The following is a 19298-nucleotide window of genomic DNA, read 5'->3' on the forward strand; positions in this document are numbered from 1 at the left end:
CTGTCTTCAGCAAAAGCAATCCAGAGATTTCTCGTTTCAGTCGTATGTGTGTTCTTCCTTTTAATATGTCTGCTGGATTCTTTGAACGCTACTAGAGAAGACTACTGGGTTTTGTGGAGTCTGTGTGCCTATTCTGTAGAGGGCCTTCTGTTTCTGGATGTAAAAACTTCTCCCTGGAAAATGTACTGTAACCTTGTGTTGAATTAGGAATGGATGTGAGAACTCTCATTACTGGCTTGTAGTTTAATCCATTTAAAATCTGTGTTGACCAGTAGTTGAATTCTTCACTGCTTTCGTGGTCTATGGAAAACTGGGTTTCTGAGGTCTGATTGTCAATATTTCTGGCAACTACAATGATGATGTTTCAACTTAGTTATCTCAATAGCATTACTGCAACTAATGTTAACAAGAAGTGGATGGCTTGAAACCGGTAATGTGAAAGGATATCCTCTAGAGATACATCGAGGTCTGAGCTATACAGGATCCATATGTAGGCAATATATTCTGCTAAATATATACTAGTTTAAGTATAGTCTGTTGCAGACAGAAAACTTGCGGAAGGTAGGATATATCAAACAAGTACTTCACTGGTAATAAGCTCTATTTGGTAGCTGTCTACCTAAGAGAAAAATCCTAAAGCTTATAACCGTAGTATGTGTATTTAAATGTCTCTTCAAGGATTATGCTATGTGTAATGAATTATTTGAGAGCGCATTACCTTTAATTTTCAATTCTCTATGAGAATCTATAGAAAACTAATTCTAGATAAGGTTATCTGCATGCTAGACTGAGAGAAAATTGTTGAAAATGATCAATAATTCATACCTTCTCTGCTCTTAGGTGCTGATATTGCTAATGTTTGTAATGAAGCTGCTTTAATTGCTGCAAGGCATCTCTCAGATGCTATAAACCAAAAGCATTTTGAGCAAGCAATTGAAAGAGTTATTGGAGGTAGGTGAATCACATCAATCGTTTCTCAAAAATTGTAATATGACAGGCAACTTCCTTTTTTATATATATGGAAAGTCACGCTTTGAATCTTTCTCCTGTTCTTCGAGGTTGTTTGTTTTTTTTGATCTCCTAAACACACCTGAGATTTAGAAAAGAAATATCCTGTCTATATTGCTGACTTCTGTAATGGAGAGAGGGGTAGGGAGAGAAATTTCATCAGGACGCTTTTCTGATTTCTTCAAAATGGCAAGAGGAATAGCTGTTTGGATTTAGCAATGCTTTTAACTGCTGTTAGCCTGGAATAGTCTAGAAAACTAATTGATTTTTAAAGTGCAAATGTTTTATTTAAATGTTTGGATGTTCTTAAGAACTTATACTTTGAAACTAGAAAATCTAATCAAGGACAACGTTACAGTAAAACCTGGAAGATACAAATTTCTAAAACTTGCAAGTTTTGGTTTTTGGTTTTTTTTAAAAAAACTTTTTCAATAGATTGTATACATGGCATCTAAGTTTTGTTCACCGTCTTTCTAAATGAGGTAAGGGATTTCAGTGGAGAAAGGTATGTCTGAAACTATTAATCAAATTTATTTTGTAAAGGTTTGGAAAAGAAAACTCAAGTACTGCAACCAGAGGAGAAAAAGACAGTAGCATATCATGAGGCAGGGCATGCAGTTGCAGGATGGTTTTTGGAACATGCTGACCCACTCTTAAAGGTAAAGGAAACTAATTTGAACTAGTAATTTTAATAGTAGCATGGAAACCATCTTTCTTTTCTTTGCACCCCCCCCGCCCCGCCCCAGCGTTGAGAGGGTATTAAAATAATAATATAATAATAATAATAATAATAATCTCACAAAAGATAGTGCTAAGTGTGTAAATTTTAGAGTACTTTTTTTAGTTCATTTCTTGTAGCTTTCTTAACTGTTTCTGACTTAGCTGTTACAGGGTTTGTACTATAAATGCCCTTGGAAAGCGAAAGGGACCTGATCTTGCCATGAGTCTGCCTGCCTCGATAGCTGCTTTTTCTCTGAGGCTTTTAGCACAGATCAGTGGTTTAAGTTACTCTTACCAGGTTATGCAGGTAGATGCCTCTTCAGGAATAAAACTATAAAAATCATCATCTAGAGGCTGATTTTAGTTTTAATTTGCTTTTTGGATACACAGCTTGACAAGTCAAAGATAATGGAATAAGCACCCCAATCTCCCAAATTTGCTTTAACATTCATAGTTTTGCTTGGCCGTGTTCTTAATCTCGTCTGACTTTCAAGCTTAAAATTCATCTTGTACAATTTACTGCTGGAAGGAAGGACATTAGTAAACACAGAAACTCCTCCAACTAATCAGAATACTAAAGATGCAGAAGTGCTATGTCTGTTACAGAATATTTAAAGCCCAAGACATAGTTCTAAAAGAATTGTGGATTTTCATTAGAAGATTTAAAAAATACCATACAGTCTTTGGAAAAGATATGACAGTGGTCTTACCTTTCTTTTCCAGATATTCTAGTAGTTGTTATCCCAGTTTAGAGCTAGCCAGGGCTTTTAAGGATAAATCACAATGAGGGCAAAACTGTAAACGGAAATAATGTCTGAATTAAACTTCAAGGGTGAGTATGGTGTAGGTTGTGGTATTAAAAACTGAAGAATGCTTTATGTTCTTTTTAACACTGTTTAGTTCTAGCGTTCTGTTAATTTTGATTGTAGGTATCTATCATCCCACGTGGTAAAGGACTGGGTTACGCTCAGTATTTACCCAAAGAACAGTATCTTTATACCAAAGAGCAGCTACTTGACAGAATGTGCATGACTCTGGGAGGACGTGTATCTGAGCAAATCTTCTTTGGAAGAATTACAACTGGTGCCCAAGATGACTTGAAGAAGGTGACCCAGAGTGCATATGCTCAGGTATGTGCTTAAGCAAGACTTTTTTTTTTCTTACAGTTTTCTTTATCTGCTAACACTAATATTTTGAAAGGATGCAATTTGATCAGTTATGTCCCTCAAAAGCCTTGTTTCAAAAAATATTATATGAATAAACATTATGCTGCTGCTGTTGTATAGAGATGCCGATGACTCAAGTATTTTATTACAGTCTTACAACAGGAGTCCATGCATTAGGCTTTGATTAGTATCCTACATCTGCCCACAGGAACATATATGCCGCAGCTGGATTCAAATACATGTGGAAATTGTATACTTTTAAAATGGAATTTAGTGCACAGATTTGATCATCTGATCCTACTTTTACAGTTGCCCAGTTTGAAGACCCAATTTGGATTCACATGTGTAACTAAACCCAGAAAACCTTGTATTTAAGCACTCTTTGCTGTCAATTAAGGCTACTGAAATTAAGATACTAGTTTGTGTTTGTATCATATTAACTAGCGTAGATGAGTAATTTGAAACCTTATCAATGTAATGACTCACCTAAGTGTAGCTGTGTGCTACATGTGGGTGCTTTATTCCATTTCCTGCATCAACACAAAAGATGTCATTTTGTAAGACACTCACAAGGTGAGCAAGAGAGGCGTTTTAGAGTACGCTTCTCTTCCCCTCTACAACACTTACGCCCCACCCCAAACCACACCCACTTCCTAGTCTCTGGTGTGCCTCTTGTTGCCCCAGTTCTGGAAGTGAATGTCTAATGAAATCCTGTCAATGTTCATTTTATGGGATCTTCAGTGACTCTTGTTCAATTTTAAATTAAAAAATGTTTAAGTATAGACTTTTGTTCACGTTAACCAGATGTATTGTCTCCAGAGAGAACTGGAGACTTAAATAAAAGTATTGAACTCTTCTTAAGGAAGGAGGTTAAGATGCTTGGTTCTAATGCTGAGATCTCCTTTGAATTCTGAATATTCTTTCATACCTATATTCATCTTGCAAGGCCAAGCAGAGAAGGGCTGCTTTAGTAACCATCAAATTGATAGTGGCCATGGAGTGAATACATAAACAGCAGTTTGAACTTATTTCGGCCTCTGCTGGAGTAAAATGCAACTTAAAACATCCATATTTGGCAACCAGAGGAGTGAATATTCAGTAACGACTCAAGCAAGATAAAAATCATTTTCACTTTTGTAGGGGAGTGTCTTGGGATGAAGTATATCATATGACTTTTGCATATGATAGGACAAAATCTTCAAGACCCTCTACTTTAATCCTTAAGTTAACTTATCTATATGGGTGAGTGGAATATGCTAGACTTTGGAAGCATTTTGAATTGGGAAAAAGCTTGTATTTCTGGTAAAGGAAAAGAGTTTTACTGCTTAATGAAGGCTGAAGTGTTTTTCTGTAATATCTTAGTATTTAAACAGCAAAGCATCATGTACATAACGCGTAACCTCCTTTAAATGGTGGTAGTTGTGTCCTTCAATTTAATCATTGAAAAGAAATAAGTGGAAGTCAACTGAGGTACTTTAGCTTAAATAGACTTGAGTTTTCAGGGGAGGGTTGGTTTTAGAGGAAAAGATTGGGTCATAGGGAAATGACTTCCTCCTTTTGGTTTTGTTTACTATATTTTACATCAACTTACCCTAAAATCTGACTCTCTCTCCTTTGTTTGATTTTTTCTTTTTTTTTTTTTTCTTCAGATTGTTCAGTTTGGTATGAATGAAAAAGTAGGGCAGATTTCCTTTGATCTCCCTCGTCAAGGAGACATGGTATTAGAGAAACCTTACAGTGAGGCAACTGCCAGATTGATAGATGAAGAAGTACGGTCACTAATTAACATTGCTTATGACAGGACATTAAGTCTTCTGACTGAGAAGAAAGCAGAAGTGGAGAAGGTGAGCATTACAGTATTTTTAGCTGCCAAGTTCCAGCTGGTAAGCCAGAATCTGAATTGAAGTGAATAGATTAAAAATAGTGAGTATGTAAGTATATGAGGAAGTTTGCTCAAAAACTATTCGATGTAATCTTGAGAGTGTGTCACAAGACTTTAAGTAAATAGAAATCACCTTTTGTGTTGGAACACCTCTGAGGTTCTCATGAACTTGTTTTAACATCCCTCCCCCCTTATATGGGTCAATATTCATTTGGAAAGTTGGAGGGAAGAGTCTGTCTACTAAAGTAGGCTTTAGTAGACGTACTAGACAAGTACGAAACTTAAAAAAAACCCAAACATGAAATACCAGGATTCCCATTCATTAGGCTAAAAGAAGCTCTCTAAGAAGGGAAGTACGTATAACTTCCTTTCTCTGAATTCCTTTTGAACATTAAATACAAAGAATCTTTCTGCCATCTTCCTTCCCTGCCACCTGCCTGCTTGTGATCTGCCTCGCTGCAGCTGAGATTACCCACGTGCACTTTCTCTTCCTCCACGCCAGACAGCCTGATACAGCAAAAGGATAATTTTCCAGGACAGGCACCTGATAGGCTTACTGACAAAAAGACAAGTTTGTATGGATTCAGTACATGGTGGTGTAGTAGGCCACCATCCCAAGAAAGATCACTGAATATGGTTTGTGCTGAACAATGTGCTCACTGACCCAAGAAGGTTACAGACTACACTTGTACAGTATTGTACACATCGGAATTTTATGGTGCTCTTTAGTTTGTAACAGAACAGCAGCCCTATAGAACCATCAGGTTTGGTAGGAAGGGAACGCTTGTTTTCATCTATAGCTTAATATCTTGCATCGGGAGCCGTTTGGCAGCAGCGAAAGACTGCTGTTCTGAAGCAACAATAACAGTAACAGTGGCCCATAGGGAGGGCAGTTTGCCAAATCTTAAAAGTAGGATTAAAACAATGGTGGTATTCTCCCTTGTGAGCATTTAGGTAGCAAAAATCATGTATTAAGAGAACTCTGAGCAACTTGTTTTTTCTATCAAAACTAATCAGTGCTGAATTTGGTCCCAAACTGCCTTAACAAACTCTTCCAAGGAAGAGAGCCAACTTAGGTATTTTGTGTGTGACATAACTTATTGCTGTTCCAGGTTGCCCTACGACTACTGGAGAAGGAAGTGCTTGATAAAAGTGATATGCTAGACTTGCTTGGCCCAAGACCATTTGCGGAAAAGTCTACTTATGAAGAATTTGTTGAAGGTACAGGAAGTTTGGATGAGGATACTTCACTACCAGAAGGCCTTAAAGACTGGAACAAAGAGCGTGAAAAAGAGAAAGAGGAGACAACAGATGAACAGGTTGCTAGGCAGATCAGAGGAGGGATGCCATTTTAACTGCAAAGTGTGTGGTGATGTTGACTTGCACTCTGGAAGAGAAACAAACTCGCCTAGTTTGTACTTCAAAACAAAAAAATATTTATTCAATCAAACTGTATTAGCGATGGGTGGAAGAGTGATCTCTTGTGACGAGATAAGGATATTCTGCTCCCAATTTACTTATGTGATATCATCAGTTCACTGGTAAAAGATGATCATCTTTCATTTGTCAACTGAAGAAACATACATTGGATTTGAGCTGCAGTGGAATGCCAGAACTGAGCCTCTCAAACTTTGAAACAGTTCAGATTCATGCACAAACTTTGTGGCACTGGTCTCTTTTTTTTTTTTTTTTAAATGTGTGTAAGCTTAAAAACGAAATTATAAAGTGTTTTGATTATTCATCTAAAGTATACCTGTATGTGACCTGTTTCCAAAAAAAGAATAGTACAAAACGCATTGTTGAATGCTTAGCCAAAAGTCTGGTCTTACAAAGTACTAGCTTTGCAAAACTATCAGCTCTTTCATCTGACCCTTTTCCCCTCCACCTTTCATTTTGATTTTAAAAAGAGTTTGTTTACAGAGAACTGCCATGTAAGTTGACAGTGAAACTGGCCACCCACTTAAATATCTTAAAATGGACTCATGGTTCAGTGTCTTTAAGTCTGAAACTCAGTTTGGCTCCTGCAGTTTCATTAGCCAGTTTTTTACAGAGTTCTGTAAGATATTGAACATATGAATGTGTTGTGTAAATACAGTTTGAGTCAATAAAATCAGTACTTTTCTGAACAAAGCTTGTCCTTTTTCTTTTGCTGGTTTCTTGGTATAGAATTCAGACCACTTCTTCTTAAGCATAAGATTTTGTTAAATTAAGGTAGCAAGATTGTGCTCACAAATACCAAAACCAGCAGCCCAATCCAAAGGTGCTAAATCAGTTTGTCAGAGTTTCATATTGGTTTGCTTAACCTAAAGCTTTTTATTTTTTTCCCCTCTGCTTAGTTGAATACAGTTGTCTTGGTATAGTCATCTGCTTCTGGTTGTCTGCTGCATGCTAAGGATTTATTAGCTGGAGAATTCAGCTGTTCAAAAATTACCTGATGGTCTCCCTATCCCAGAAGAAGAGAGGGAATCATGATTGGGGGGTGGGGGTGGTTAAGTGGGGAAGGAGAATGGCCAAGCTTCTCTGCTGCACAACAAACCCTTTGAGGCTTATGACTGAGAGGGCAGGGTAAGGGAATAACTAGTGGTTGGTTCCATCTGTATGTTGCAATGTTCTGGAAAGCAGTAGGATGACAAGGGAAAAAGCTGTCTCTGAAAGGTGAGACGCAAGCTCTTTGCTTGAGTTACTTGAAGTAAATTGTTTATGGAAATTATTCTTTTGGGATTTTTTTTTTTTTCCCTTCATGATGAAGCTGTTGCCATCTCTGATGTTGCCTGGCTTTGCAGTGAAGAGGAACAAGGGAAACAGAGCAAATACAGCAGTTTAGGGCATATTTACTGGGCATTTTTAAATGTTAAACAACACTTCTATGTATCCCTATTAGATTCGTTGTTGTAGAATGAATGATAAACAGGAAAGCAACCTGAATAAAAGTAAGCTTCAGTTCCTTTATTATTGGAGTCAATGTTTAGAATGATTTATTGCAATAGCAAACTGGTTTTATAAAACTTAAGTAAGTCTTGCACACACGGTAAAGTAGTGACTGATTTCTGTGCACGTGCTCTAGTGCTGCACCTTACATGTGTCCTGTGTTATTGCCTTGTTTGTTCTATTTTTTTCCCTCCCATTTAGCTGAACACTTCTTGGTTGGAATAGGCAATTTGTAGCCAGTGCTGAGGACTAAATTTACTTATGTCATAAAGGTCAGAATTCTGCATTGCCTCATTCCTTATTTAAAAAAAAACAACAATGAAAAGCACAAACCACAACCAACCACCCCCCAAAAAAACCCCTAACCTAATGATGGCACTACCACACTGTAAAAGAATCATCTCCTCTCCAGGAAATGTTTTCTCTTACTCCCTGTTTGTGCTGTCTACTAAATTTCACTCTTGTTTAGTTGCAGCATGCAATTTGTAAGTGTATAATAATGTGAAGGAGAGGCAAGTCCCTTTGCCCCTATTTTAGAGTATTAACTTGCTTTGTGTAGTCTTACCTCAGTAAGTCTTAATATTTTGTGCCAAAAGTGGCAGAATTTGTGTTGGGATTTTGGAATCAAAACAAAGATGGGGACAGGGGGAACAAAGAACCTGTTTACCCAACCTCCTTCTTTAAAGAGGACTGTTAGCCTCCTACTCATAAATTTAAGACTGCAGGTGGTTTAACATATATCAAGAAAATGAAATTTAGTTGGTGCTGTGGCTGTCAGTAAGGCCAGATTAATTTTTGTGGCAAACACACTGAGCCGTGCTGCTTCAAGTAGTAGGGGCTCGTACAGCACGGAGGCAGCCACCGAGTTCCCTGCTCCTTCCAATGCTGAGAGAAGGAGCAGGATTAGGCCCTCTTTCCCAGCCTGACCCTGTTCCCAGGAGGTGACCACCTTTTCCTAAGGAGATACAAACGCAAGAGAAGAAGTGGAGAGCAGTAATCTTGGGATGCAGAGAAATCAAGAGCCTATGGTGGCTTGGTTAAAGTAGCCTGCACAGGGACTGTCATGTCTGTAAACTGAGGGTCTGCCCGATTCCTTGCTGGCTTTGACCAGAGCGACTTTGTCAAAGGAGCTGGCCCATCAGGTTAGATTCCTGTCTCTGTCCTGGTACCACACCTTCTTCCCGTGGAACACCTCGCCCACTCCCTGTTTATGAGTGGAGTCAGTGGTGGAGGTTGCCAGGTTTATTTTCCCCTCATCCTAGTGTTGGTAGGGGTGTTTGTGTCTGGGCGGTACTGGGAGCTGCACTTCTAGGCCGCCTTAGGTCTGGCTTGTCCTGGCAGCCTGCTTCCGTGTATTTCTCTGTGGCCAGGTGCAAAGCAGTAAAAAGGAGAGAAAAATGAAAGTGGGCCAGGCACAGAAAGAAAAGGTGCAAGAGAGTAGGTTGAAAAACTAGGGGGAAAATGAAAAACACATAGGTGAGGAATGTGAAAAGAAGAGGAACAAAGCTAGGTGGGCCTCAGCAGGTAGATTTCAAAATAAAAGAGAAGTTTCCAAGGGAAAAACATGAAGTTATTTGAAAGGAAGTGCAACTGAAGGAATTGTTCACCAAACCTGTTACTAAAACAATTTTCAGTTTTATGTCAGGAAAGGAAGATAGTTAGAGTTGGTCGACTGAAGAGGATCAGTAAGCATTTGTGCTTCCCACAGCTTTCTTACTGCTTACGTGCAAGCTGGTCCTCTGACGATGTTCCTAGTATGGGTTCCTGGGTTCATTTTGGTGAGTTGTTTTTTTCCCCCCTAAGATCAGATGGAAGATCTGTCGTCTTTTTTTTCTAAAGAGGGCATTAGTTTGCTTCCCCCACCTCCACACATTCTAGAAATTCACATCAAACAGTTGCAAGTAAACACATGCGAAAGAATGGTTTAGCATCAAAAGCAGGATCAGAGGGCGTTGTTAGGTCTGGATTCCACAGGCTCAGAGTCTATATTCTGGATCTCGAGTCTGTGTATGAAAAGCAATAAAGAACAGGCTGGTTCACCAAGTGAGTAACGCAATTATTTAGGAACTCCAAGATTCCTGGCATTTTTAAAGTATTAACTTTTTTTTTCATAGTAATATCAGAATTTATGGCTGGGACCTCGTTATGAATTCTGTGTTACAACAAAATGCAGTTCCACACGCTGTAAGATGGTTGGTTCTACTTCATTCAGAAGAAGCTATGCTAGTGCTTTAATTGAAAAGTCTGTGCCACAGCTGTATGATGGCAAGCTCTGAGCCTGTAACACATTCTCCTCCCTCTTGAAGCTAATAGCCTGCCATTTACAAAGCATCAACTAAACTGCTAAGTTTAATGGCTTTATTCCCCATGGATTTTGCTTTGTATTGCACTAAATGTTAATTTCTCTTCAAGGCGTATTGTGTTTTAGCTTAATCTCACGCCATGATAAATACATAGCCACAACATATCACAACGTTTATAAAATGCACATTTAAAGGTGCTCTGTTGCTATTCGTAAGTTCTTCAGGCATCACTAGCCATTGCAAAGAATGTGGCCCCTGTGAATTTGCTGACTCCATCGTGACCCTTCAAAAGACAATCAGCCAGGCCCTCCCAGTCTCTGCCTATCCACCTATGCCAAAGCCAGTGTGGTCAGTACGTTCCGACTGTCTGTCTCAACCCATGAAGTCACTTTATATGAAAAACTTGTACTTGATTAAAACTAATTTAGTTCTATTTCTGTGTAGCTTATGCTTATGTGATTAACAGTTGCCTGGTTCATATACTTCATAAAATACTGTCTCACTCCCTGAATCCCAGACTAACAAAACATAACATCATCTTTTTTAGGAGCAGTGGATCTTTGGAAATTGCACCATGTTTGTAAAGTGCCTTTTTAAGTATTGAGCAACACTTTTGCTTAGAAAGTGCTTCTGAAGGCAAGAAGAAAAAGAGCAAAGAGTTCCTGAAACATCTTAAGTTTGGATTTCCGGATGGTTTCGCCTTTGTTTGCTTGTTTTGTTGCCTAGAAACTGACCTAAATAAGAGACTCCATGTAGACAGAGTGTTCTCTGGTAGAGGCTCTCTAATGGAGAAGGGCTGTTTAAGTGATACAAGCAGAAACATAAAGCATGCACGAAGAGCGAATGCCCAACGGTCACTTTGTCAAGGCGGCAAGTCAGCCGGGCAAGACAGAGACCTTTCTGTTTCAGCTTTAGTGTAAGCAGATAAACTGTTGTTCATCTTTCATTTTGCCATCTGTTTTGAATATTGTGAATAAATACTTTTATTTGTACTTTAACCTTAATCTGTCCAGTGATTTTAACCTGTCTTGGTAACAAGACATCCATAGCATCTATAGGTGTGGTGAACTTATAAACCTAGGTAGTGAGATATATCGACACATAGCCTATGATGTCCCCTCTCCCACCATGTTCCGTGGAGTATCTGAATTTCAGCTATATGGGCTAGGTGGAAGGGAGATAGATAGGAATAGCACCAGTAACTGGTGATAGCCAGAAAAACAGGGGACCGGCAAGATATTGGGGTGCCACTTTAAACCCCAAGGGTCCTTAAAGAACACATCACAAATGGATAAATTTCATATATGTAATCTGTGATTATTCAGCAGCAAGTGATGAAGTCACATAGCATAAATCCAGCCTCTGGCCTGCAGCTGACTGGATATTTATATAGCATTGACTGCCCAAAACGCTTTTGCTTGAGAGGATACTAATCTTTTTTTATTTTGTTTTTAGAGGACTGGAGTCAAATATCACTGTTAACAGTTACTGTACAGAACAGCTAAAAACTTTTTCTTCTTTTTATTATGAATAAATTTTGTTCCTGGCAGTTCAGTATTGTACATTCGGTACAGAATGAATACTTCAAACCCACAACATTTTCTTACTCATAATTGGATGAAAATAGTGCAGCTCTATTTTGTAGATTTTCACGCCTATTTTACGTCTTCTCTTGTACAACTTTAGTGACGACAAACTTTGTTTGGGAAAAAAAAGATCCCAAACTAGCAACCTCTGTGTTCAGACTCTTAGGCTAGTCTTAACTGAATGCCTTACGTTTGTCTCATGAATAGAAATGACCTGATTTCCAGAAATGCTGAATGTCCTCAGTTCTCAGTGACCTCAATGGACTCTGAAGAGCACCTCTAACATCTGAGACTTATGCTCCTTTTTCTTTTTTTTCTTTTTTTGAAGCCTAAATATGGATTTATTAGCCTAATTATTAGAAATCCAGATTTGAGAATTTGGCCTGGAAAATAGCGCACCTAATTTCTTTATTCATTGATTTCTTCTTCATCATCTTCAAACGCTTCCTCTCCATCATTTGCTGTTGCTTCTTGGTATTGCTGATACTCTGAAACCAGATCATTCATATTGCTTTCTGCTTCTGTAAATTCCATTTCATCCATTCCTTCTCCTGTGAACCAGTGGAGGAAGGCCTTTCTCCTAAACATGGCTGAAAACTGCTCTGAGATCCTTTTGAAGAGCTCTTGAATAGCAGTACTGTTGCCAATGAATGTGGAAGCCATCTTGAGGCCACGAGGAGGTATGTCACACACTGCCACCTTGACATTGTTTGGAATCCACTCCACGAAGTAACTGCTGTTCTTGTTCTGGATGGCCAACATCTGCTCATCAACCTCCTTCATGGACATGGGACCTCGGAAGACGGTAGCCACTGTCAAATATCGGCCATGTCTTGGGTCACAGGCTGCCATCATATTTTTGGCATCAAACATCTGCTGGGTGAGCTCTGGAACGGTGAGTGCTCGGTATTGTTGGCTGCCTCGAGCTGTCAAAGGAGCAAAGCCTGGCATGAAAAAGTGAAGGCGTGGGAAAGGGACCATATTTACTGCCAGCTTCCGGAGGTCAGCATTTAGTTGGCCTGGAAAACGCAGGGATGTAGTTACCCCACTCATGGTAGCAGAAACCAAGTGGTTTAAATCACCGTATGTTGGAGTGGTGAGCTTCAGGGTGCGGAAGCAAATGTCATACAAAGCTTCATTGTCAATGCAGTAGGTTTCATCTGTGTTTTCAACCAGTTGGTGGACCGAGAGTGTAGCGTTATAAGGCTCCACCACTGTATCGGAAACCTTTGGAGAGGGCATGACACTAAAGGTATTCATTATCCTGTCCGGATATTCCTCTCGTATCTTGCTGATGAGTAGGGTTCCCATGCCAGATCCTGTCCCTCCTCCCAGGGAATGAGTGAGCTGAAATCCTTGCAAGCAATCGCAGTGTTCGCACTCTTTTCTTACTACATCAAGTACAGAGTCAACCAACTCTGCCCCTTCTGTATAGTGTCCTTTAGCCCAGTTGTTTCCTGCACCAGTTTGTCCTAAAATAACATACAATAGGGAAAGAAAACATACAAAATTATTGGTAAGGCTTGGTATTTGCATGCTAAATGGATTCATATCTGTAACAAAAGCTGCTATAAATCTGTCAGGTAGATAACTGTGCTCTTCAGTTTTGCCTACAAATACCTTTGGAAACATCAACATAAACTTTTTATATAGTCCCCTTTTGCCTCAAATCCCTGGTAGTTTTAATTTATGCCTTTGGGTGGTTTTTTTTCTTTTTTGGTATTTAACCTTCCATAAATGCAAAGATGGCCTTGACTCCTTGTTTTGAAAGCTTTCACACTCCCAGTCCTGCTTATTCCATAAACACAAGATGACTGTTTAATATTTAAATACTTTCTTTTTATAAGGATCATGAAGTATACAAAGCTATATCACAGATACACATTTCCAAATGAAAGGTTCTTGGACTGTTCCCGTGAGACACAGAGGCACTGTTGTCATACAAGGACAAGGCTGGGCTTCAGAAGTCCTATTTAACTTGTTATATCAAGAAGTATAGCTTTTTTAATTCATGGTTACCTAGCCTGAATGAAAATACTGATGGACAGAAGCTTCAAGAATGTTATTTCAAAAAATTGGAATTTTATTAAGTGCCTTTTAGCTTTTACTGTTTTCCCTGCAAACTCACTATTCTTCAGGATCTGCAAAGCAACTTGCAAAATTGGGTTACTAACGTTTCATGAGCCCCTTAGTTTCTCCCCAAGGCTTCCATTTTCCTTTTATGTGCCACTCAGTTTATTAAGATGGACAGTCTGGATCCTTTGCTATGTCACTATTTTGTTATTACTTAGATAACAAGGAGGATTAAATGGGGGACCAGTTTTTTAATACTCCTGTTCCTCACAGTGACTACTACACACATACATTGTGCCACTGAACTCACTTAGTGGTACTCTTGTGAGTGGTATTCAGAAAGAGCAATAGTTTCAGAATTAGGTATAGGGCTGTCAGCTTCTGCGTTGTTCTCCAAGACCTTCCCCTTCCTTCCTATGACCATGTCTCATTTCAATTCCCAGTGCACTGTGTTGGTGCCAAACACATGAATCAGGGAAACTGCTTGCTGGGATATTGTTCAAATACGATGCACTTTATTTTCACTGAATAAATGCTTGGTTTCCTCATTATGCATTTGGTTAGTTAATGCATTGTTCTATATGTTGCTATATTTTTCTCTCTTTGAGCCTAGGGAGCTCAGCACTTCCTGTCCAGCTGGGCAAAGCACAAAGTAATATCCTTCCAGAATTAAATATGTTTGTAACCATCTGCAGTCTGCTTGATCAGATCCCCTACTACAGGTAGGGCAGCACATCAGGATGCACACTAACAAGCAGACATCACTCCAAGATGCAGAAGGATCCTAACAGAGCTAAATTCTGAGTTTAGGACTTCATTTTATAGATTGCCCCTTGTGTAAACATCATATCATCCTTCTTCAGTGGGCAGTGAGGTAAGGACAGAATGGAGAATAGGAACAAAGAACAAGGTAAGAGGAGAATGGCAATTACTCTCACAAATGTAGAAATGATATTTTCATGGGGGAAAAAAAGAATCAGTAGAGACTGATTTTACTTGCTTTTGCTTAGTTTGCAAATTAAGTTAGGAGGTAAAATGCCTAACACAGAGGTGGACCTGTCTTCCTTCGGGCCCTCCACTGCACTAGACTCCCTCAGTCTTAGTCCGAGTCACACAAACTCCTGGATGCCCACACGACTACTATCACCTCTTTCTATTGCACTTATACAACCTTTGTATTTAAACTGCTGAGTGGAACTGTAGCAGCAACTGCCTACACCAATACTAACGGCTTCCTTCCAGCCCACAACTATCGGCTACTCCTGTGGTAACACTGCACTTTGTCCACTAGTCAGCCACCTGCCGAGGGTCTCCAACATTTTCATGTGAGATTTCCTGCTGCGCACACGTATATGCCCAGTAATCTGATACTTCCAGACCCACTGGCTCTATAGCACTGTAAGACCACCGCCACCACACAGAACATGTACAATTAGCCCTGGAAGCTCCAAACTTCTTACCCATGACAATACAGTACAGTCTGGAGGTGCCATGGCTCTGACAAGGCTGCCACACACCTGGAAATCTTGATCATGGTCCTGTGAAACCCTACTGGATGCCCTCCACTTATCAGGTACCTACCAGACCTCTGAAAATCTTAGACAAACACATAAAATTATCGAATTCCACCAGAACTAAATCTCTAGGTGGAAAATGAGCCTGTGTCCACAAAAATCAGGACTTGGCAGATCTTTTGCCAATCCTGGAAGCTCTGCATTGCATGCAGCCCATCTCTAGCAACCTGCCTCTGCCTTTTTTCCACTGTGCATTTACCGACGTCTAAAGGTAGGCTACACAAAGCAATCCCACAACTTATCTGCACTCTTGGTACCTCCAGGTCCTCCTACCACTATTTCTTTCCCTAACGCATTGTAGGGTTACCACACATGTTCAGGTTGAGCTGCACATGCACAGAAGCCATTTGTCTAATGGTCAATTTATTTTTTAATCCCTAAAATGGCAACTATTTCCTGCAATCTTCTTTCACTCCTTTCCTCTCTTCGCTGCTTGAAATAAAAGACAAACCTGAGCAGAGAGATCAGTAGCTTGCACACTAACGCTTAGAAACCCAATACGAACAGCCTTGGTGCAGAACACACGGTATGATTTAGAGAGGGAAGGACAGCTCCTTTGACTGGCTAACAGCCATTTTGTGGTTGCCCCTACCAGTTCAGACAACTTAAATTGGGGTGGTATCCATACAGCAAAGCTAGCAAGGGTGATACAAGAAAAGAATGACAAATGCAAAAATGTACAAATGAAAACTGGTTAACAAGAGGAGATACATCAGAGTTCACAGCAGTTCCTGGTGGGCAATCATATGCTGTTAGAAGGCCAGGAGACCTGCTGCTCTCATACAGCAAGATCATTCCACCTGCGCTTCTTCACCTTTTAGGTCACTACCTTGTCAACACAAGCATTAAAGCACAAGGATTGTTTTGTGTCCATCTCGGTCTCCTGCTGGTCTGAGCTAAAATTACTGTGTCTGGAGTGCATGACCATGTACTCAATATACGTGAATGAAATCCTGATTGATGGTCCACGGTTACTTGCTGTGGAGACATGGGCATATGCAGGTATATACAAGCAGAGGCGGAAAACATCTCCATTAAAATGAGCCCTAACAGCCTGGGGTACAGCAAGTATGGAACTGCCAGCTTCTGCCACAAAATCCTTTGTGGGCCCAGGCTGGTTTTTTAAAAGAGAAAACAAAATGCTTTGTTGGCTTTTGACACAGAAGATCATTACTTCAGCGCTCAGGCAGCCATTCTGCATTATTCAGCAGGTTGGGAGGACAGTGCCTGATGTTGGCAGGGGCCTCTGTCAGATACGAGTTGATCACATGCTGTTGGTTCATTGTTAGTTTGGCAGGAAGGGAGTACAGTGAACTGGAGGACTATTGTTGAAGACACTCTGAATTGATTTTGCTCTGGTTTTACTGGTGGTATGCCAAACTGTAAAGCTCCAGCTCAGGTATTTCCATAGGTCAGGTGGATTCACTTTCAGAGGGCTTGTGTGGTCCATGCAGGAGAAAGGGAGTGAAAGGAGAAACCTGAATATAGAAACAAACTTCATAAATCTGCCTATGTCTATGGCTTTTCTCCCCAAGCTTACTTCTACTTGTTGTAATTTAAAATTCCTTTGAAAGAGACCCTTAACATTGCTGCCATGGAGCATACAGGAGAACAATAGGGACAGCATTGGAAGTTTTATGTCAGTTAAAGTGTTAAAGTAACTCTGTATGGCTTCTTACTCCCCACCTCAAAAGCAACAACCCACACTTAAGTTTGTTTTATACCACCCAAACAATGTTTTTCTTTTCTCTGTCTGTCCCTGGCATTGTTCCTCCCTTATGTTAACACAATATACCAAACTAAGTTGCAACCTAAGCTTGCCTTGGCAGGAGGAAATGTTTTGTGGCTAGTGCAGACTTGGAAACCAAAAGGACACGACAATTCTTGCAGTATCTTTCATTCAGACTTCCTGTTTCAGCAAGTGGATCACTTCACTTTCACACACCGTTTCTCCTTTAGTGCAAAGGGACCGATAATGCTTCCGTACTTTGTAAGGATGCTATGAAATTTAATCCTGGTAATGTGCATTTTTAAGCTTAGATGGAAAGTACTACAGAAGTCCAAAGTGAAATAGTAAAGGCTAGAACAACCCTCTGCAAGAACACTGCAAAACCAGAAGTTCCCCGCATGCTCTCAGACTGTTCCTCATTATGTTGGAAAATAACCCAGTAACTGGCTATATATGACAATGTTTTCCTATTACAGTTGGTCTTCCTCCACTGTTTACTACACTGTAAGGACCTGCTGAAAAAGTTGAATTACACAGCCTATAAACAATTTAATGCTCAAGCATTTAATGTGAATTTAGGAGTAGTCTGGCTGGTTTGTGGTTGAGGTTCCCCCCCCTCCATTTTCTGCAGAATTTCCATGCATTTTGTTGTAAAGAATCCTGTGGTCTCAGGATTTCTCTGGAGTTCGTATACATGGGAATCAAATGTACTTTATCTGAATACCATAGGAAATTTTCAGTAGTTTGCTAATTGAAGGAATGATTAACAGCAGAATGACTTTTTCAGTTAACAGGATCTTTTAGCTGACTTACAGATAATTGGAATTGTATTGTTAAGCTATTAGGATTTCTCAGTACTAACAATCACTTCGGAATAGGGAGCTTAAATGCTTTTTGACCATTCACTTGGTAATCAAACATCTGTTGGATAGTTTTGTTTTTTAAAAAGTGACATCCACATACCAAAGATGAAATTATCAGGCCGAAAGAGCTGACCAAAAGGACCGGATCGCACACTATCCATGGTTCCCGGCTCCAAGTCCACTAAGACTGCTCTTGGTACGAATTTCTGGGCTACAACAAAAAGTAAGCATGCCCTTAATGTTCTGAAATAAGCTAACACAGTTACAACTCTCAATACACAAATACATTATGTCTCATATTATTAGTCTAATATAGATTGTACATATATAAATATTTCCTATACAGGAAGTCATGGTGGTGAAAAAACCCAGCACCACAGGAACAAATCAATTCTGCTTGAAAAACAGACCTGACATCTTTTGGGTCCTACAGATGACGTATTACATTTTGTAAGTTCTTTTTTAGCAATAGATATGAGGGAGGGAAGTTTCTGATTAGAAAAAATGGTTGACATGTTCTTTATAAGAAAGTAGACAGTCTTTTCTGTGAGTAATGGGGTGAGTGGAGGGTTTATGTTCAAATGATCCCAATACATCTCACAAGCTTTTATGCTTGAAGGCTTCACCTCTACTGAAAGAGCTACTTGGTGTAGGTGGCAAACAGTAGTAGTCAGCACATCTACCACAAAGCACAAAATAAAGAATCTGTATCCAGTTGAAATTGTTGAAGGAAACTCAGGTAAATAACATGAATTAACCTGAGCTGGACAAAAGATGAAACATTCGCACTTGCAGGTTCATGTCAATAGACCCAAGGACTCATGATCCCCATTTTACACTGTTAACACCCTTCAACACGAGACTGACTCAGAGGATTTGGGCGCCTTTGGCATCTTATTAATGAATCACCGTTGAGTTCTCCATTACCTGTGGCCCCACCCTCTCAGTCATGAAATCAGAGTACTACAGATGCAGGCTCATATAACCAACAGTTTAATTTGGGGCAATCGATAAGACACATCTGATGAAATAATCATACGTTAAAAGAGCAAATGGCTAGCACAGTATTAAATAAACAAACCTCCACCTCCAGCCCCTAAGGACAGCCCCTTGTGCCATTTCTCTCTGCCTGCGGAGGCAACACCCAGTTATCAGTTTATAAGAAAGTGCATAATGGGGTGAGCTGGGATTAGCTGATGGCACGCGAGGAGCGTGACCAGATATGTAACGCAGCTTCACAAACCCGTTCACTCCGATTGCTGTGCCCCTTCCCAGAGCGTCCCCTCTCCCGCACCCCTCCCCATCCCACACTCACACGATGATTCATTGTAGTAGACATTGATCCTTTCCAGCTGCAGTGCTGAGTCACCGACATAGCCTCCGGCTGGGTCGATGCCATGCTCATCGCTTATCACTTCCCAAAACTAAGGGAGGAAAAGGAGAAGCGGGTTGGGGACTTCCCTGCG

At 40.0% G+C, this 19298-nt stretch overlaps 2 protein-coding genes across 2 annotated transcripts in view; one reads left to right on the forward strand and one right to left on the reverse strand.

The window, feature by feature from the left end:
• AFG3L2 (AFG3 like matrix AAA peptidase subunit 2) overlaps positions 1-6904 on the forward strand; it is a 30515-nt gene extending 23611 nt beyond the window's left edge. The window contains exons 13-17 of the mRNA XM_009284132.1: positions 841-951; positions 1552-1667; positions 2658-2858; positions 4544-4738; positions 5889-6904. Coding sequence (XP_009282407.1) covers positions 841-951; positions 1552-1667; positions 2658-2858; positions 4544-4738; positions 5889-6131 — 866 coding nt within the window. The 3' untranslated portion in view covers positions 6132-6904. The remainder of the gene's footprint in view (positions 1-840; positions 952-1551; positions 1668-2657; positions 2859-4543; positions 4739-5888) is intronic.
• Positions 6905-11919: 5015 nt separating this feature from the next.
• TUBB6 (tubulin beta 6 class V) overlaps positions 11920-19298 on the reverse strand; it is a 29193-nt gene continuing 21814 nt past the window's right edge. Inside the window, exons 2-4 of the mRNA XM_009284091.2 lie at positions 19148-19256; positions 17933-18043; positions 11920-13065 (exon numbers count right to left, since the gene is read on the reverse strand). Coding sequence (XP_009282366.2) covers positions 12002-13065; positions 17933-18043; positions 19148-19256 — 1284 coding nt within the window. The 3' untranslated portion in view covers positions 11920-12001. The remainder of the gene's footprint in view (positions 13066-17932; positions 18044-19147; positions 19257-19298) is intronic.

The sequence above is a fragment of the Aptenodytes forsteri genome, unplaced genomic scaffold (genome assembly GCF_000699145.1).
Source record: "Aptenodytes forsteri isolate BGI_AS27 unplaced genomic scaffold, ASM69914v1 Scaffold229, whole genome shotgun sequence".
NCBI classification, from domain to species: domain Eukaryota; kingdom Metazoa; phylum Chordata; class Aves; order Sphenisciformes; family Spheniscidae; genus Aptenodytes; species Aptenodytes forsteri.